Source organism: Chiloscyllium punctatum, chromosome 24 (genome assembly GCF_047496795.1).
Source record: "Chiloscyllium punctatum isolate Juve2018m chromosome 24, sChiPun1.3, whole genome shotgun sequence".
NCBI classification, from domain to species: Eukaryota; Metazoa; Chordata; class Chondrichthyes; order Orectolobiformes; family Hemiscylliidae; genus Chiloscyllium; species Chiloscyllium punctatum.
This window is the reverse complement of record NC_092762.1, coordinates 81070777-81089747: the sequence shown is the minus strand read 5'-3', so window position 1 is coordinate 81089747 and position 18971 is coordinate 81070777. Positions and strand designations below refer to the sequence as shown.

Genomic DNA, 18971 nt, shown 5'->3' with positions numbered 1-18971 from the left:
TCCTGGTTGTCAGGTAAGCATTTGTCAGGTGGGGGTATGAGGGTGAAGGAAATTAACATTCAGATGATGGAAGAACAAAAAACAAAGTGTCCATGTCTACCACACAAATGAGCAATGTGGCATACCAATTTCAGTGCCAGTGTGACACCAGGTATGTAGGCCACACATTCCAATGACAGGTGGATCAAATCAAATGGCACATATCTTCAGTTTATTGCAAAAGATGGTACATTCATACTCAACTAATTTGTGCTGACAAATCTCAGAACAACATATCCAATATTAATTATGGTTCTGTGAGCAGGTAGCACCGAATAAGCGTGAATGTCAAAACTCACACCAACAACCTATTTAGTGGGCGGCATGGCAGCTTGATAGCACTGGTGCCTCGCAGCACCAGGGACCAAGGTTCCATTCCAGCCTAGGGCGACTGCCTGTATGGGGTTTGCACATTCTCCCCGTGTCTGCGTGGGTTTCCTCCCACAATCCAAAGATGTGCAGGGTTGGTGAATTGGCCATGCTAAATTGCCCATAGGTGTAGGTTATTAGTCAGGGGTAAATGTAGCGGAATGGTTCTGGGTAGGTTACGCATAGTAGTGTCAGTGTAGACTTGTTGGGCTGAAGGCCTGTTGAAGAGCTTTTGCCCGAAACATCGATTTTCCTGCTTCTAGGATCCTGCCTGACCTGCTGTGCTTTTCCAGCACCACTCTGATCTAAACTCTGGTTTCCAGCATCTGCAGACCTCACTTTTGCCTTGTTGGGCTGAAGGGCCTGTTTCAACAGTGTAGGGATTTTAATTCTAATTTAAGACTATCAGTCAGTCTCACAATGTGGCTCACATACACGTTAGAAGTTACATATATTTATTTGCAGGCCATCATCCCTTGCAACCAAAAGAAATTTGTCCATATGTTACACTTTTTCAATTGAATGAAGGCATGTGGGAGACTGTTACCTCATGCATTCTCCATGGCACATCTCAATTAGAATTTACTTGGTTTTTCTGAATTTAACCAAAAGTTTTGGCACAACTATTCCCTGGTGCATTCTCTGGGGCAATGCCTCAACCAATCAAATCTAGTTGGCAACCAATAAACACTTTATTTCTGCTATTGCTCCTTTTGAAAGCTGGTATTCTTGCATCTGTCCTGATGAGGGCAAGTCAAAGATTTTGACAGCATGTCCCTTCCAATAGCAATATTCAAATTATAAAGCATAACAGCCACTTTATGGCATAGCTATTCAAACTCATGTTTATATTCCACATAGGCCTACTCCGAATCTACTCCATCTAACTTCCTGAAGTTGACACTGCTTCAGTTACTAAGTCTGGTAATTTCTACAACACACTCATAACCCTTCCAATAAAAATAATTCCTCAAACATTGGAGCAGTTCTGTATTTATCTTAACTGTCCCATCCCTTCTTGATTTTAAAACTTCATCAGATCACCCTATAAGTTCCGAATTTAACAAGTCTTCCTTTATATTTCTATTTTATCTTGCCAGGCAGGTTGCTTTCCAGTTGAACAAAGAACAAGATCAGGCCACTCAGTCCTTTGAACCTGCTCTGCATTCAATAAGATCATGGCTGATCTAATTTTAATCTTGATTCTACATGCCTGTACATCACAATAATCTCCCTTGGTAATCAAGAACCTAGAAATAAAACTTGATGGAAAAACTCAGCATCAGTGAAGAGAAAACAGAATTTACATTTCGATTCGAGTGACCCTTTTTTGAGAATCATTGATGCTATTTTCACTCCACAGATGCTTGCAGAGATGCTGAGTTTCTCCACCAATTTTTGTTTTTGTTTGTTTCAAATCTCCAGTGTCTTCAGTTCTTTGTTTCATTTTATGTAAGAATCAATCAATCAATTCTGCATCTGCTATCCATATTCCTCATTTGTGTAATGCCTCTAGATCCTTCTAATAATGTGGAGTCCAAAATTTCAGACTGCACTTCAGCTGTGCTACTATGGATTTATATAGAATAATTGTTATACTTTGATTCTGAACTCTCCAGTCATTAGTATTTCATTAACATTTTTATGGTCATATCCACAAGCAATCTTGAAAATTACAATATTATGTGGTGGAACTGTAGAATGAAGAGATGAAGAAAGGAGTATGTTTTAAAATAATTGAGAATGCATTCACACTGCTGAGAAATGCGTTTGCTATAGTGCTTTAAACATATTAAAGTGTTTCAAGGTGAGCCACATAAAGAGATATTAAAACAGATGATTGAAGAGGTTGGATGTAATGAATATCTTAAAGGAGGGGGAGATAGAGACAGGGATAAAAAGATTAAAGCAGAGAATTCTGGAGTTCCACAGTCCCAACCAGCTGAAGGAATGGCCTCTGTGGTGAACAATTAAAATTGGGATACTCAAGAAGTCAGAATTTGAAGAATGCATGTAAATCTTGGAGAATTGTATGTCTGGAGAAGGTTTCACAGCTAGCATGGAAAGAGATCCTGGAAAGATTTGAAATGAGGATGTGTATTTAAAGTTTGATGGTCTCAAGACCAATATATGACAGCTTGTACAATACTGCTGGATGAACAGGAGTTAGTGTGAGTATGGTAGATATCTTGTAAAAGCAGCCTGAATCTGGAAGCAGTACATGATCTGATACTGTACAAAGCCATTTGAGAATTCCTGATGGAGATGGCATTCAGAGGAGTCTTCTTGGAAAATGAAGTCTTGAACAAAGTTGCGTTTTGATACAATTTTGTTCACTTTGTATAAGGTAATGTTTGCCAAAAACAAAATTAAATGTCTAAACCCTTTGGCCTCCAATAAAATCAAAGAAACTTAGCATAAATTTGCATCTTTAGCCAAATTTTACTTAAACCTCAAATAATTAGAGGGACTTATTCCCAATGATTTGAATATTTTATAATAATTCCCTCTTTTATAAAAGCTTTCGTAAAGGTCAGTGCATAAAATAGAAAGATTCATTAATTTATATGGTAGATTTGTTGCTTTTTTAGACACCTGACTGAATTCAATTGGCACCCAACACCAAATTTTGAAACTGTGTGTCTCGCTGAGGTTCTTGGTGCCACTCTCAGCCCTCCTCCTTGTGCCCTCCCCCGGTTAGGGCAGCCAGAATATATGGCAACCAGACACAACTCAGCTCAGCACTACATCTCTGGATGCTGCTTGTTCACTTCCTTGTTCAATCCACATTCCCAGTGGAATCACTGATTGATCCACATATCCACCCATATTACTTCTCAATCAAATCTTCAGATTAACTGTCAGCTCACTCTTCACTCTCCACATTGAAGGATCTGAAGGCCGGGCAGCAAGAAAGGGCCTACTTTCTTTCATGAAATTTAGGCATCAGTGGCAAGGCTAGTATTTGTCAACCCTTCCCAAATGTTTCATAGTCAACCACATTGTTGTGGGTATGGAGCCACACGAGGGCTGACTAGCTCAGTTGGCTGATTTGTAACGCAGTGTGGGACCAACATAGCAGGTTTGATTCCTGTACAGACTGATATCACTACAAAGACTTCACTTTTGCAACTTCACCACTTTCATTTCATGTGGATTTCTATCTTTTCCCTGACTATGCCATCTCATACCTTACACAAACTTCCGATGGGTGAGCTATGGATTATTCAATTCCCTGTCTGGATCAGAATCAAATCCAATTCTGTCCATGATGGAGACATGAACAATTTAAAGAAAAATTTGTGCGTGGGCCACTGGAGGCATGGGCAGCTTATGTGTGCTATGGAGGGTATTTTTCCCTCAACTAAAACTACCAGAAGCAAGTGAATCAATCATTTATTTAAAGTGCTAATTTTGAGTTTTTGCTGTGGTTACAGTCTTTGCCTAGAAACCTGCAGAGATTATAATTGAGAAGCAATTTGGGGATAGTGAAGTTCTGAAAAACGAATATTTGCATTTCTATAGAGCCTTTAGCAAACACAGAACTGCACAAAGCGCTTTAAAGTCAATGAATTAAATGGGGTGTTCCAATGTTATTAATGTTACTATGTCTGTGTTTTAAGTACTTTTAGGAATTGTAACCATTATTGTACAAGAAATGTAGCAACTTCGGGGGCATCTTGTCAAAGTCTACAACGGCAGCTGGTTAGAATTTGAGTTTAATTAATAAATTTGAATTGTAAAGCTCGTCTCAGTAAGTGATCGTAACAATTATCACCAATTGTTATAAAAACTAATTTGGTTAACTAATAATTAATGGAAGGAATTGCTGTTTTTACTTGGTTTAGCCTACATGTGACTCCAGGCTCACAAAGATGTGGTTGTCTCTTAATGTACTGCTGAATTAGCCTGGCAAACTGTTGTGATAGGAGCCATGGCTAGGGGGATTTCATTGACCATGAGATCCTTGACTGGGGCTGTTAGCTGCGCAATCAGGGAGCCTTGGCTGACAGATGTAAACAGGAGATTCAGAGGGTCGCCTCATTCTAGGGACTGGCTTTGATCTGGCTGGTCACAGCCAATGTACTATGCACATATAAATGAAGGGTGACTGAAGATGGGATACTGACCTCTGTGCAGTTATTTCACAAACATTTCAGTTCAAGGGCAATTAGGGAGGGGCAACAAATGCTGGTCTTGTCAACAACAGTGAGGATGATGGTGAGGCCACTTTTGGAGTATAGGAAGGATATTATTAAATTGGAGAGAGTGCAGGAAAGATTTACGAGGATGTCAACAGGACTAGAATTTTTTAGTTATAGGGAAAGGTCGTTATAGGTTGAGACTCGTATAGGAGGTTGAAGGGTGACCTTATGAAGGTTTATAAAATCATGAGGGGCATAGTTGAGATGAATAGCAAAGGTCTTTTCCCTAGAGTAGGGGAATTCAAAACTAGAAGGCATATTTTTTAGGTGACAGGGGAAAGATTTGAAAGGGACCTGAGGAGCAACTTTTTTCACACAAAGGGTGGTTTGTAAATGGAATGAACTGTCAGAAGAAGTGGTAGATGCAGGGACAATTAGACTATTTAAAAGACATTTGGGCAGATACATGAATAAGAAAGGTTTAGAGGCACATGGGCCAAATACGGGCAAATGGGACTGGTTTAATTTGGTCGATATGGATGAGTTGGCCCAAAGGGTCTGTTTCTGTGCTGACTCTATGACTCCATAATAACCATGTCCCATTCAGGAATAAAGACAACTAATTGTACACAGCAGGCTTTCACAAACAGCAATGTGATAAGGACTGGTTAATTAGTTTTTCTTGTATTGAATATAATAATATAGTACAGAAGAGACTTTTTGGCCCACCGAGTCTGTAATGACAAAAAAACTACTCTAAATCTCTACTAGTCTTACCTTCCAGCAATAGGCATATAGCCTTGAATATTATAACATTTCAAGCACTCAATCAAGTTCTTTTTAAAGATTGTAATGTTTCCCACCTCAACTACCCTGTGCAGCAGTTCATTCTAGATTCCCAGAACCCTCTGAGTGAAAAATAGTTTTTGAAATCTCCTCTAACCCTCCTGTCTTAAAATTATGCATCCTTGTTATTGACCCTTCAATTAAGGGGAATAGCCCAATTTGTCCATGCCCCATTTAATCTTATACACCTCAAATGGGTTCTCCCTTTGTTTTCTCTACTTTAAGGAAAACAACCTGAGCTTATCCAGCCTCTCTCATAACCAAATTGCTCCATCCCAGGCAACAGTCTGGTGACTCTCCTCCACAGTCCCTCCACAGTGCAATAACATCTTTCCTATGATGTGGTGATGAGAACTGCACACAGTACTCCAGCTGTTGCCTGACCAAAGTCTCGTACAGCTTCAGCATAACCCCCCGACTATTAAAATCGATGCCACAATAAGTGTCCCATACGCCTCTTTAGCTACCCTATTAAGCTGTCCTACTACCTTCAGGGATAAATACAAGCCAAGGCAATATAAATAACTCCTCTCTTCCTATTTGTTGGGTTCAAGTCCCACTGCAAAGCGTTGGGACTAACATAAATTAAAGGCAAAGTACTGTGGATGCTGGAAATCAGAAATTAAAACAGAAAGTGTTGGAGAAACTCAGCATAAAACCAAAGAACTGCAACTGCTGAAAATGTGAAACAAAATCAGAAATTGCTGGTAAAATTCAGCAGCATCTGTGGAGAAAGAAGGAGAGATATGTTTTGAATCCAAGATGCCTCTTCGTAAGTACTGACCAGTTTAGAAGTAAGACTTGAAACAGTAACTCTGTTTCTCTCTCCACAGATGCTGCTAAACTTGATGAGTTTCTCCAGCATAAATGTTCTAGTCTGGACTGACATTCCCAGGGTGACTTGGTACTGAGGGAGCACTGCACTGATAGAAGTACTGAAACTTGGAAGGTAAATCAAATCAATACCTCAATAGCTGTGGTGGATATAAAATATGCAATGGCACTGTTTGAAGTTCTTGAGACACCTTAATGATGTACAATGTGAATTTTGTTTTGCACAATCCAGGAAGGGTCAGAGATAGCAATCAGGAGGAATCTGAAATCAAATGTAACATGCCATTGCCTCAGTAGCTGAGATCAGCAAGTCTGAAGAAGGCAATGGCTAAAACCAGGAACCAATCCTGTTTTGTGAGTTGTGTTCATTCAAGACACAGCATCTGTGCATGTAGCCCCTTGATTCAGCTTATTGAACCAGTTTGTGTTTAGTGTCTCCTGTTCACATGAAATAACAGCAGTCATATTGCCAGCATTTTATTTGTAAAAAGACATTCAGCAAACATGTTACAGAGAGGAGTGATGGCAATATGTTAAAGGAAGACTATCTTCTACAATAAACAGTAAATTTCATAAAAAATATTATCCTGTGTATTTCTAGCCTGTTGGAGCTGCATTGTCAACTGATGACCCTTCATGCATTGGAGTAAATAGATGTCATGATGCAAACATCTATTATACATGGTCAACACTTTACTGCCCCATGGCCTAAATTCTAATGCACTGCACATAATGCAGATACAGTAATTGATCAGCCCACAGTATTCAATCTGGCTGCTATTCCAAGTTCACATGCACCTCTAAGTAAAGCCTGTGCTCACTAACGTAGTAATTCAATTGTTGCATAATGCTATGTAAGTTAACTAGCTATCAGCATTATGAAAAGCTAGTATGTATGCCTCAGATTGAAATTCTGTGTAAGCTCTCCTTGCATCATTCCACGGGGCAAATGTTTATCAACCAGTATTCAATTTGTCTCCTTGAAATTGTGAAGGATGGAAAATGGGGAAATCATTGGTTGAGATGTACTGAGAATAAGAAACAAATCAATAACTGTTCTGGAGCCAACAGGCAGTCATCAGGAAGCTCACAAAACATCTATAAGTAAATCATATTTATCCAAGTTTGCAATGGGAATTTGAAAATCCAGGTCAAGCAGTCCTCTGCATAATGGAGACCATTAAGATGAGTTTTGGCAATCTCAGTATAGTTCCTCCATTGAACATAATGCAATTACACAACATTGTTTTTGATGCTGCAGCTTGTGTGGACAGTGAATCCCTCTGATTCAAAAGATTGTGTCTTTTGATGTGTGTGCTGAGGTTACACTAGCAGGGCATTATGATCCATGTGATAATATCTGGTGAATAGAATACTGATATCAAGATGTCAACTGATTTACTGATCCATCCATGAAAATTAGCAGAATACTTATGATGACATATGCAACAATATTTCAGCACAAACTTTAAAAAAGATCAAGTACATGTGTTGGCAAGATCAATGCAATTATACTTCTCAAAATATTCTCAAACCTGAGAATAATATCATTGTTTGATGTGCTGACAATTCAGAAAAGTTCATCGGTAAACCAACCTTTCTGCAAAATAGTAGGTCATGAACTGGTAAGCTACGTGCGTGTTGGAACGTTTACTGGCTTTGCTGCTATACTGTTCTGTAATGATGAGGATATGCCTAATTCAAGAACAAGTATTGTGCATTAGCCAAAAATAAATCATTAAGAGGCTAATTTTTTTACAATTCTTCCCTGTACTAATTTGTAATGTATATAATTCTTTTTCTAAAATTAAGCAAACATCCTCTTTAAAGAACTTTGAAATGGACTGAGGGCTGTGCCCCAGTGCTTTCTACATACTCCAAAAATTTCCAAGCAGTCAACTGCTTAATTCCAGATCATATAGTTTTTTTTTGTATGTAGGAACAGTGGACAGTTGAAACTAAACTAAGGTATCTAGTGCAAAACATCAGTGGAATAAGTTGTGTAATCTCTTTTACTACTTCCCCATCCTTCAATAGGCACTTGGACCGTGTTTTATATCCATAGGGTATTTGATGCAGGGTCTGCGTGTTGCTTGGCTTGTTCTCATCTGTTCAATGTTGTGCTTCTATTGTCATTGCTTGTCCTTATCCTGGTAACTCCTAGTTACCATAATTAGATATGAAGAGTAACTAACATTACTTAAATAAGGTTGAAAATAGTTATACAACTTTTAAAGCTGGACAGCATTACCATTGTGTAACTACTATTGAATTATAATAGCTATTATACTCAGTTGTGGCAACTTATACCGTAGGCTACAAAATCTACTGAGATTACAGTGTGTGCTTTTTACATTTTAAGTTTAAAAAGTTAATACATTCAGTCAATGTTTTTAGGATGAAGGGGTATGGGCGAATAGCCACAAAAACCCAGAATACATAAACTAACCACACCTACCAGGGTTATATATGCACCTACCAACCTACCTAGAACTTCACAATGCAAGGGATTACACAGAAGAATGGACACTCAAAGAAACTCCTGTATCAAGTCCATTGAGTAGTGTTTCCAGTGCGGACCAGCTAAAGTTCATCTTTGTTTCTGAGCCACATAGTGTTGCTTTTGATTAATTTATTTGTTATTTATATGTGCAGAATGTTAAAGAAGTGTTATTGCCATAACTGCAAATAACTAGAAAGTGCAATGCATGAAATAATGAAATCTGATATTGGTGAGGTACAGATTTCCAGTAAGCTTATAGAGAATGGGATATAGGGTGAGTATGCAACAGAGGATGGTGCAGCTTTGATGGTCTGACTTAGAGTTGTTCTAACAGTCGTATTCAGGTAAGCAAAGCCACCATTTTGACTGAAGAGTAGAGTCTACATGATGCTGCATTTTCCCTTCAATTTCTCTGTTCGCTTTTGCTGTTTGGACTTCTTCCCATCAATATTCAGACTCATGGATCTACGCTTTTCCAAATTAAGCAGTTCCTGGAAAAGCTCCTTGACATTGTAATTCATCTTGGCAGAAGTTTCCATGAAGGCACACTTCCACTCCTTAGCCAAAGCTTCTCCCACCTTACTGTCCACCTCCTTGACTGTTTCATCACACTTGTTCCCAACCAACATGACAGGGATGTTTTCAATATTGCCTTTGATCTGAAGGATCTGTTGATAGATAGGTTTCAGCTCCTCCAAGGACTGGCGGCTGCAGATTGAGTAGACCAAGATGAAAGCATGTCCCTTGGAAATGGAGAGGCGCTGCATGGCTGGGAATTGGTGTGAGCCTGTGGTGTCAGTGATCTGCAGGGTGCAGACACTTTTATCACAGCTGATTACTTGCCTGTAGGTGTCTTCAATAGTGGGGATGTAGGTCTCGCGGAATGTTCCTTTGACGAAACGTAGCACCAGGGAGCTTTTTCCAACACCCCCTGCCCCAAACACCACCACATTATAATCATTGCTCTGTTCAGGCATTTTCTCAGAGTATTCTTAGCTACAAAGAAATAATGAGAAAACAATAAGACAGGAGCTATTATCAATGCCCATTGTTAATGAAAAATGTAGATCATCAATGCTGCTGTGACACTTCCCCAATAATTTTGCCATCTGTTTTAATTATATTGTGTGAAAGGATCTCCTCGTTTTCTTGAATTATAATAAAAAATAACAAATAGGTAAATTGCAGTAATTAGCAAGGGAGAGATATTGAATTTTATTTATAACGTTAGCCAAAAAATCCCATTGTTAAAATTAGTGCACCTTATTAATGTCTAAACCATTAGTTGAAACACATTTGCTTCTCAAATAACTTTCAATAAGAAAAAGTGGTCTAGATGGAGTCAATTTTGTTCTATTTTTGTTATGAGAAAGGCTCTTGTCACTGGGATAAGCTAGTCATTTCTGTCAGTCACTTAGTTGGTAACTAGAGGATATAAATTTACAGATCATCAACAAACAAATGAAGGGAGTGATTGAATGCCACCACAAAGGAGCAATCTCACCTCTGAGTCAGAAGGCTGTATGTTCAAACTCCACTTCAAAGACCATAAAATCTCAGTTGATAATTGAGGGAAGTACTGTCTGAGGTGCCACCTATCAGATGAGACATTAAATCACTTGTCTATCTTTCCTATCAGGTAGATGTAGACTATGCTGAAGAAGTGCAGGGGAGAGCTCCCCAGTGCCAATATTTATTTCTTAACCAATTTCATTAAGACAGATTATCTTGTCAATATAACACAATTGTTTGGGGGACCCATTATCTCAGCTGGCTGGACATCTGTCTTGCAGTGCTGTGCGGCATGGGTTTAATTCCCACATCAACTGAGGTTACCATGAAGGCCTTTCCTTCTCAACCTCTCCCTTCACCTGAGGCATGGTGATCCTAAGATTAAACCACTGCCCCTCATCTCTCCAATGAGTGAGCAGCCCTCGAAGATTACAACCACTTTACCTTTACTGTTTATGGGATTTTGCTGTGTGCAAATTGGCTGATGCATTTTCTGGATTACATCAGTAACCATTTTCCAAAAGTACTTCATTAGTTGTAAAGTATTTGAAGATATCTGAGGTGTTGAAAGGTGCAACATAAATGCAAGTTTTTTTTCTTAAATATTAAGTTGGCAAAACATGGAGTGTCTTATCAGAAACCTTGCTGAAAGGAGAATCTGGAATAACGTTTTTTTTTAAAAAGTGAACAATGGAAAAGGCAGTTGTCTCATTATTTGTTTCATTTCGATATTGTAATATTTGCAGTTTATAGGCATCACCTAGGCCTTTCAGACATTTTTAAATTTCCCCGAGCCAAAATTGAAATGATCAGGAAGCAGGATTCTTTATAACTTTGCATTTGATATATTTATTCAGAGCATCATCAAGTGTACACAGATCTCTAGGAGAAACCAAGCAATGTGAAATTAGTTCTGCCTGGTCAAAATCCAAACTCCAACCACCAGTTTCACATTAATAGCTGCAGTGTAAATGCATTGTAAGGCTTCCAATGGTGCAGTGGTAATGTCCCTAATGTCCCACCTTTTCCAGAAGTATGTCAAGGTGTATCTGAACAGACTGATTTAAAAATTACTCAATTAATTGTAAGGCATCTTGTGATTAAGTGGTAGTATCCCTAGCTCTGAGCCAGGAGGCCTGGGTTCAAGGTCTGCCTGGTCCAGAGGTTTGTCATAACATCCTTGAGTAAGTTGATTCAACTTATCTAGACTCACTGGCAGACGTATCCAAGAGTTGTTTGCAGATTTATTCCTTGGCAAAGGGAAAGCTGATAATGTCATAATTGACTTGATTTTTCTCAGACTTCCATCTTGTTTTTTTATTTAAATGTCCTCAGGTAGATTGTACAACCATTGTATTCAGATTGCCTCCATTTACTAACTCTCTGTAATATAGCCCCACCTGAGTTAGAAAGATAGGCTAGATAGAGTTGCGATTCAGTCTCATTCATTAAAATCTAAGCAACTGATTCCACTCGAACCTTATCTCATCTTTCAATCAGGACTTGCTTGGGAATTTGGACTTACCACACAGAGAAAATTGTTCGACAACAAAACCTTTAGAGAATTTATAATTTAGTGTTCCAACAGTTTACACGTCAATAACTACTATTAATTTATTAGCAGCTTCTCCACAGAAAATTACGATCTACTCCTATGTCGTTGATGTTGTAATCCTGAAGCAAACAGACATCAGTTTGTCCTGAATATCAACATATTGTAAGCATTTCTTTCTTCCACTTGCCCTCAATTAATCATTTATTAATTTTACCTTTGCCTTTTTTAGGTATGGAGAATTTAAAACTTTCAATTGTATAGAAGTCTCACAATTAGTTTAATCACTATTCCTCAGTCAGACTTCCATTTAAAATGTTATGGTTCTTACTATTCAATTTTCCAAAATATTTATGGAGTAGGTAAATTATCATGAACCTGACTCCTTGGTCTATTTATACTTTTGAATCAATCTGTTCAGAGATGTTACTACACACCTCTGGAGCAGGTGGAAGTTGAACCCAGGCCTCCTGGTTCACAGATAGGGACACTATCATTGTACCCTATAACTCATCCATGTTCTGCTATTATGAGTTTACTTTTGTCATGGTCAAAGTATCTTTTTTCATGAATTCCTACAGAGGATCTCTATTTTGACATGGATATCATAATGGAATATAGTATCCAAGTGGGAAAATAAAATCGAATAAGAATTCTAAAAGTCTTGCCTATATCTAATGGCACTAGCTCACAATGCAACATGACAGCTTGGAGCTTTACGCTGCTCTTTTGTCACTGTTACAGTATTGATTGACAGTAACTTCAGAGAGGAAACATTGATATGCCAGTGATCAGGCAGTACTTTCTGTGTGAATTGTTACAAAGATGTTTTGTGTGGTAACATTCTAGCCAAGACACATGATACAAAGAGAAAACACCAAAGATTCTTCAATCTGTGCTTAAATGAATGGATTGCTATATGCAGTCAGAGCACATTTAAAATATTGGAAGTTGGATCAGAAAACTGTGCTCCAAATGTGGCTTTCAAAAGAACCATTGTTTGGTTGAACTGAACTTTGATCTTTCATTTGAGGACTTGCATTGCAATTGCTATCTAAAGATGTTATTAAAATGTCAATTTACAGCTGTAATCAAAACACTATAGTCGATTCATTCATAAAATTTGAGGGAAGCATAATTTTTGGTGTGTTCGCAAATTCTCACCTTTCTGCATTTGTGGAAGGAATATTCTGAAACCAGTGTAACTCAACTGTTGCAAAAAAAACCTGAGTCATGTAAGCAATAAAATTAATTACATTCAATATAACAGGAGGCAGACCCAGTATTGTGAGATCTGTCTCCATGAGACTTTGTTTTGACAGATCAACTATCTATAGTTATTTCAGTTGACCAAAAATAGATGAATGAACCAGAGCAGAAACAATGCCTTAAGGCAACATGACCATGAAAATTGACTGAAGATAGTCCAAAGTTGATTGTCATAGACTAATTCCATTGTATCTTACTAGTACGATTTAAAGGAGCAAGCAAAGAAAGTTAAGGTTAAATAAAAATCAGACTGAACCACACATAAAGAACATACAACTAAGGATCAACAGTAGACCATTGGCCCTTCAAACCTTCTCTGCAGTTCAATAAAATCATGGCTGATCTGGTTGTGGCCTTAACCTCTCTATCTTGTCTAGCCTTCCCATAGTTCTTGCCTCAGTTGTTTACCTAAACTCTAACTCAGCTGTGAATGAATCAATGACCCAGCTTCATTGCTTTCTGGGAATGGACTTTCATAATAATTCCTCTGAGAGAAAAAAATTCCTAATTTCTGTCTTAAAAGGGAGATTTCATATTCATAAACTGTGCCCTCTGGTTCTAGTCTCCCCTATAAGAGGGAACATCCTGTTCTCTGTATTCATCTATCAAACCCTCTCACGATCTTACATGTTCAATAAGATCACCTTGAATTCATATCACATATGCTTACAGTTAAGTGCAGATATTTGTAACTGCACTCTTCACACACTGATCTATGTTTCAGCCTTAAAGTGCATCCTCATTAGAAAATAATTTAACACAAGGTCTTCTGGGCCTCACTCCAACCTTGTCAATTTTTAAATCAATAAGATGGCTTTCTGGAGAGACTTCCTTCTGAAGTGGCCATATGCTGCCTTTCACTGCTGGGACATTGGGTCAAATGGGGGAGAAGGGAAGGACAGTCATTAACTTAGTCTGTTGTTCATGTGGAATCTGATCATCTCAAAGCAATTCCTAATGGAGCTTAGGACAATAATACCTGTAAATGGAATGAAATGGACAACATTTGCTCAGCTGTAAAAGACAGAGAAGAAAGAAGTGGTCATCTTTGTAAAGAAGTGGTCATCTATGATTTTCAGGGAAGGCGGAGAGGGAGATTTAGAAATATTTTTGTCTGCTATCTGCTTATGGTACACTAGATGTTGTAGGGTTAGGTGCTGCTACTGAGAGTCTAAAAATGAAAGAATGTGATTTTCCTCAGTGCAGGTATAGGCACTAATAAATACACATCTGCTTATACTTTTTTTCATAAGAACACATAAATTCATAGCCTTGCCAAAAGCAGGGAAGAAATGTTTTGCAACACATATTCCTGGAAATTGGGAGGGGAAATGCTTCGATGCACACACATAAGGAATTACACTCATGGCATACAACTCTCAAACTCAAAACAAATGGTTTTTCTACTTTTTTTGAATTGGGCACTTAGATTAATGTTCTCAGATTTTGAACATTATGTTGATCAGCGTTGAACTGTTACTATACTTGAATTTGACGTATAGAAAGAGTGAGACGTAGAAAATTATTTATTTTGTGATTAAACCTTTTCGCCACCTCCCATGGTTGCATGGTTGCTATAGGCCAAAGATTTAGATCTTACCTACAGAAATCAGATGGTTATTGTCAATAAGAATGTCTCTGTCCTTCACAATGCAGGATGTAACCTTAGTTCAAATGCAATAAACGGCATCAAGCACAAACTATTCCCTATGTTTTAACTGATAAATATAATCAGAAATGTCCTAGTCCCTGATTTTATTTTTACCTTTCTTGCTATCCCTTTACAGGCTACCACTTGTATTCCACCTCCTGTACAAACAGCAATTGTGGTTTGATTGTAAAAATTAAAATTTGGTTTCGATAATAAAACTTTCAGAACGTCCAAGTGATGCGATGAATGAATTTGAAAGAAGAGGTAGGAGGGCTAGCTGGGCGGGTGGGGGGGGGGGGGAGTTGACACCCACGGGCAAGATTTGTTGGTTCAGCATATTCAATTTCCGACTCATTCTGAACCATCGAGGCACCAACAGACTATGCCCAAGCTACATCCCAGACGTCAACCGCAACTTCAACACATTTTGGGTTCAACTGACGGTTTTTTTGCATGTGAATAAATAAACATTTCTTCCATTCTTCAGCTAGTTCTGACACCTCGCTGTGGCAGAAAAACTATGATGCCCGTGACGGAGGACAAATTCAATTATCGTTTCATTTTTGCGGTATCTGCAAACTTTCAAGCCCTGCTTCAGTTCTTCACCTCCAGAAAACAGATGAAAGTGTACGCCCGCTGACTGGAGATTTCTCCAAATCCCTGAAGCTAATGAATCTGAAGAGATTTATGTTTTATAGACTTCACACACACACACACACACACATAATGACACGCGGTTCCTTACCCATTTACACACGGTCATATGCACACTCAATATCATTCAACGTTGTCTCTTGCACGCTTACGCATAAAAATACACACACAATGTCACTAACTATCACTTGCGCAGAGGCGCGCAGACCAATCTTTTCTAACATTTGTATTGATGGATTAAACATCTATTTGCAGCCATGTGACTGATATACCCATTGACCTGTACATTGAAGCGCTTGACAGATTTACGTTCCCCATTCACCATTATTTTTTCTCCCTCTGCAGTTTGAATGCCAACTCATAATAATCCAATTTCTTTTGATTCCTACCTCTTCAGCTCCTGTTAGTTTAAAAAAAACTGCGGGCTCCCACCCTAGCATCTTGCTTTGAACAGCGTATGTGAGAATTCAATTCCTCATTAATGCATTGCACATAACTTCGAACATACTCGATGTCAGCAGCCCGATATATCGAAGGAGAAAGTGCATCTGCACTGCACATCAACAAAATAACAATTACCTTCAGCGTGCAGTCTGATTGTGAACCGCGGTGTTGCCCCAGATCCAGTGTATTGTCTTGCTAGCCTGCGTTTGTGTGTCTCTCTCTCTCCTTTACATTCTCGCTCGCTGTTTCAGCACCAGATCAACGCGGACAGCTCCCGGACTCAGCACATTCCACCAGCCTCCTGGAACTCAAGTTATTTATATATTTTTACACACACAGCACATCAAACAGTGCAACAGAAAAATGCTGATATTTACAGAGCTGCCTCACAAATGCAAGGCAATCAATTTTCTCTCCCCCACTGCCTCCTCCCCCTACACACACACACACACACACACACACACCAGTCTCCATTCATCCGTGAGTTTTATTGCATTTGAGATCGTTGCCAATGTTTTCCCCACTCGAAGTAAACTCTGCAGCATGCACAAACCACTGAATTGTTTATTTCTCCTCCTCACGGGGCGATAGCTCGCAGGGAAGCCGAGCGGATGGTGCTGTGGACGAATGAGTCCTTGCAATAAACGGGACGGAGAGAGAAGCAGGCTGAGAGATGGGCAGCTCCGACCTGCAGCAGGCTCCTTTCACATTTGACTGATGTTCGGTCCTCAGCGACAATCTCACGCTTTATCAGTTCCTTCGACTTTTCATCTGGGGATAAGGATACCCTCCTTCCTGAGGGTTTTCATTCGACACTCGCCACACTCTCCCCATTTAATTTCAATCCCCGCCGTAACTTCAAATGCGGAGAGGCGACTTCTTAAACCCTTTTGCTTTCAGATTGAGTCCTTTACACTGAAGGATTCCCAAAGACAAAATCTCCCCTCTCCAACAGAAAGCAACCTCTGTTTGCCCTTTGTTTTTAACCTCACATGCACAATTTTCCTCAGCCCAAATTTAGCTTCAGAACTACATGATCTGATGCCAACACGTCGTTTCAAATTCCTTGACTCGTTACTTTAAACAAATTAAAGCTTTTTTTAAGCGTCAGTGTGTTAGAAAAAAAATACAATATCTTGGTTTATATTACTTCCTTTCAACCTCCAATTAAATACAGCTTTTACACGAAAGGAAGTATATTAGCAACCTTCACATACTTCAACACAAATTTGAATTACCTCTCGCCGATTTAAAATCAGGTATAGGTCTGAGCCGAATGATGGTCTTTTCCTTATCAGACACGTGTAATGCAAGAGTTCAGAAAGCGGTTCTGAAATTATATGTAGAACGAGGTCGGCGTGGGGGTGTGAGCTAATAGCTGGGCTCAGGTCACTTGACAACCCACCTCAAACAGGTACCTTGGGGTTGTAATTTCATGAGAAGCTGGTTCAGAAATTCCTCATGCCAATGTCACCGCTCATTAAAGACGGCAAAATACCTTATGAAGAATTTGGATGCAGCAAAAAACAAATACTGTAACAAATCTTTCTTGCAACTGCAGTTTGAACACAGCATAATGGACAATGAAGCCCAATACTGAGCGAGATCAAAACAGAGAGTACTGAAAATACTCAGTGTCGCTGGAGAGAGGACTAGAGTTAATGTTTCAGTACTGTGACTTGCCATCAGAATTTTAATGAATTGCCATGTGATGATTGTAATAGATAAAATGTTCCTATCATTTGACCCAAAATGAAGGAATGGCAATCTATCTAAATTTGGACAGTGTGTGATTTGGGGAAGAGAAACTTGGAGGGGGCTGGCATTCCCATGATTTTTTTTTTATTTTTGTAAAAATATACTTTATTCATAAAAAAATCTTTATGTATTTACACAGATCCTAAACAGTGTTTGCATATCAAGAATACAGCACTGTTCTGTGCTGTATTGTCCTACCTTCTATGTTCTAAAACAAACATTGGATCTTACTTCCTTGCAGTTGTAAAGGTCTGAAGCCATTTCATACTTAACGAAGGACACATTTACATACATTTGAGGCAATAAGAAGGTCTGACAACTGAACAGAATCCCATTGTACTTTGCAGTAAGACCTTAGACAGTGGTCTTTCCCCATTCCACCTTGGTGGCAGTTGCCCTAAGATTTAGTGTGCCCCTCAGCATGTAGTCCTGGACATTGGAATGTGTCAGTCTGCAACACTTGGTCGAGGTCAACTCTGCACTGGAAGGCTAACAAGTTTTCGGGCAGACCAAAGAATATCTTTCACTGAACTGATGGTCTTCCAAGCGTTGTTTGTCTCAGTGTGCCCCCCGGGGAACAGACTGTACAGCACCGAGTCCTGCAGCACAGTACTGTTCGGATTGAATCTTGACAAAAACCACTGTATACCTCTCCACACCTTCTTTGCGAAGGCACATTCCAGAAGGAGATGTGTGACAGTCTCTTCCCTCCCACAGCTGCATGTTGTGGTGGAGAGAAGCCAGGTGGACATGAAGGATCTCACAGGTAGTGCCTTTCTCATCTTGGCACTTGTTGGAAAGTTCTGGTGATGAGGCATTCTGCCAAATGACCTTGACAGTCTGCACAGGGAATCACCCCACAAGATCCATCCGCTCCTTTTCCCGAAGGGTCTCAAGGATGCTACATGCTGACCACTACCTGATGGACTTGTGACCAAAGGTGTTTTCCTTAACAACTTTTTTCCATGAAGGACAGGTAATACAAAATGGTCAAATTACTTGGAGTGTGGCTTGGTAACAAAACCAGGCCCATCCTTCCTAACACCAGGGACCTCCCCACCCCTATCAGCATTCCGGAAAGACCACTTCCTCCGCGACTCCCTCGTCAGGTCCACACCCCCCACCAACCCAACCTCCACTCCCAGCACCTTCCCCTGCAACCACAAAAAATGCAAAACTTGCGCCCACACCTCCCCCCTCACTTCCCTCCAAGGCCCCAAGGGATCCTTCAATATCCATCAGAAATTCACCTGCACCTCCACACACATCATTTACTGCATCCGCTGCACCCAGTGTGGCCTCCTATACATTAAGGAAACAGGCCACCTACTTGCGGAACGTTTCAGAGAACACCTCTGGGACACCCACACCAACCAACCCAACCGTCCCGTGGCT

At 39.5% G+C, this 18971-nt stretch overlaps 1 protein-coding gene across 8 annotated transcripts; it reads right to left on the bottom strand.

The window, feature by feature from the left end:
• Positions 1-6697: 6697 nt before the first annotated feature.
• Positions 6698-17361, bottom strand: LOC140494745 (GTP-binding protein Di-Ras1). 8 transcript variants are annotated; one of them, XM_072594294.1, is made up of 3 exons: positions 17057-17361; positions 15954-16125; positions 6698-9732 (listed from the first exon to the last, which is right to left on the bottom strand). In XM_072594294.1, the coding sequence occupies exon 3, from the start codon at positions 9711-9713 to the stop codon at positions 9117-9119; it is 597 nt and encodes a 198-aa protein (XP_072450395.1). In that variant the 5' UTR covers positions 9714-9732; positions 15954-16125; positions 17057-17361; the 3' UTR covers positions 6698-9116. The 8 variants fall into 8 exon arrangements, with proteins under 8 accessions (XP_072450395.1, XP_072450398.1, XP_072450396.1 ...); XM_072594297.1 differs by having other exon boundaries at positions 15954-16119; XM_072594295.1 differs by lacking the exon at positions 17057-17361 and adding an exon at positions 16372-16807.
• Between the last annotated feature and the right edge of the window lie 1610 nt (positions 17362-18971).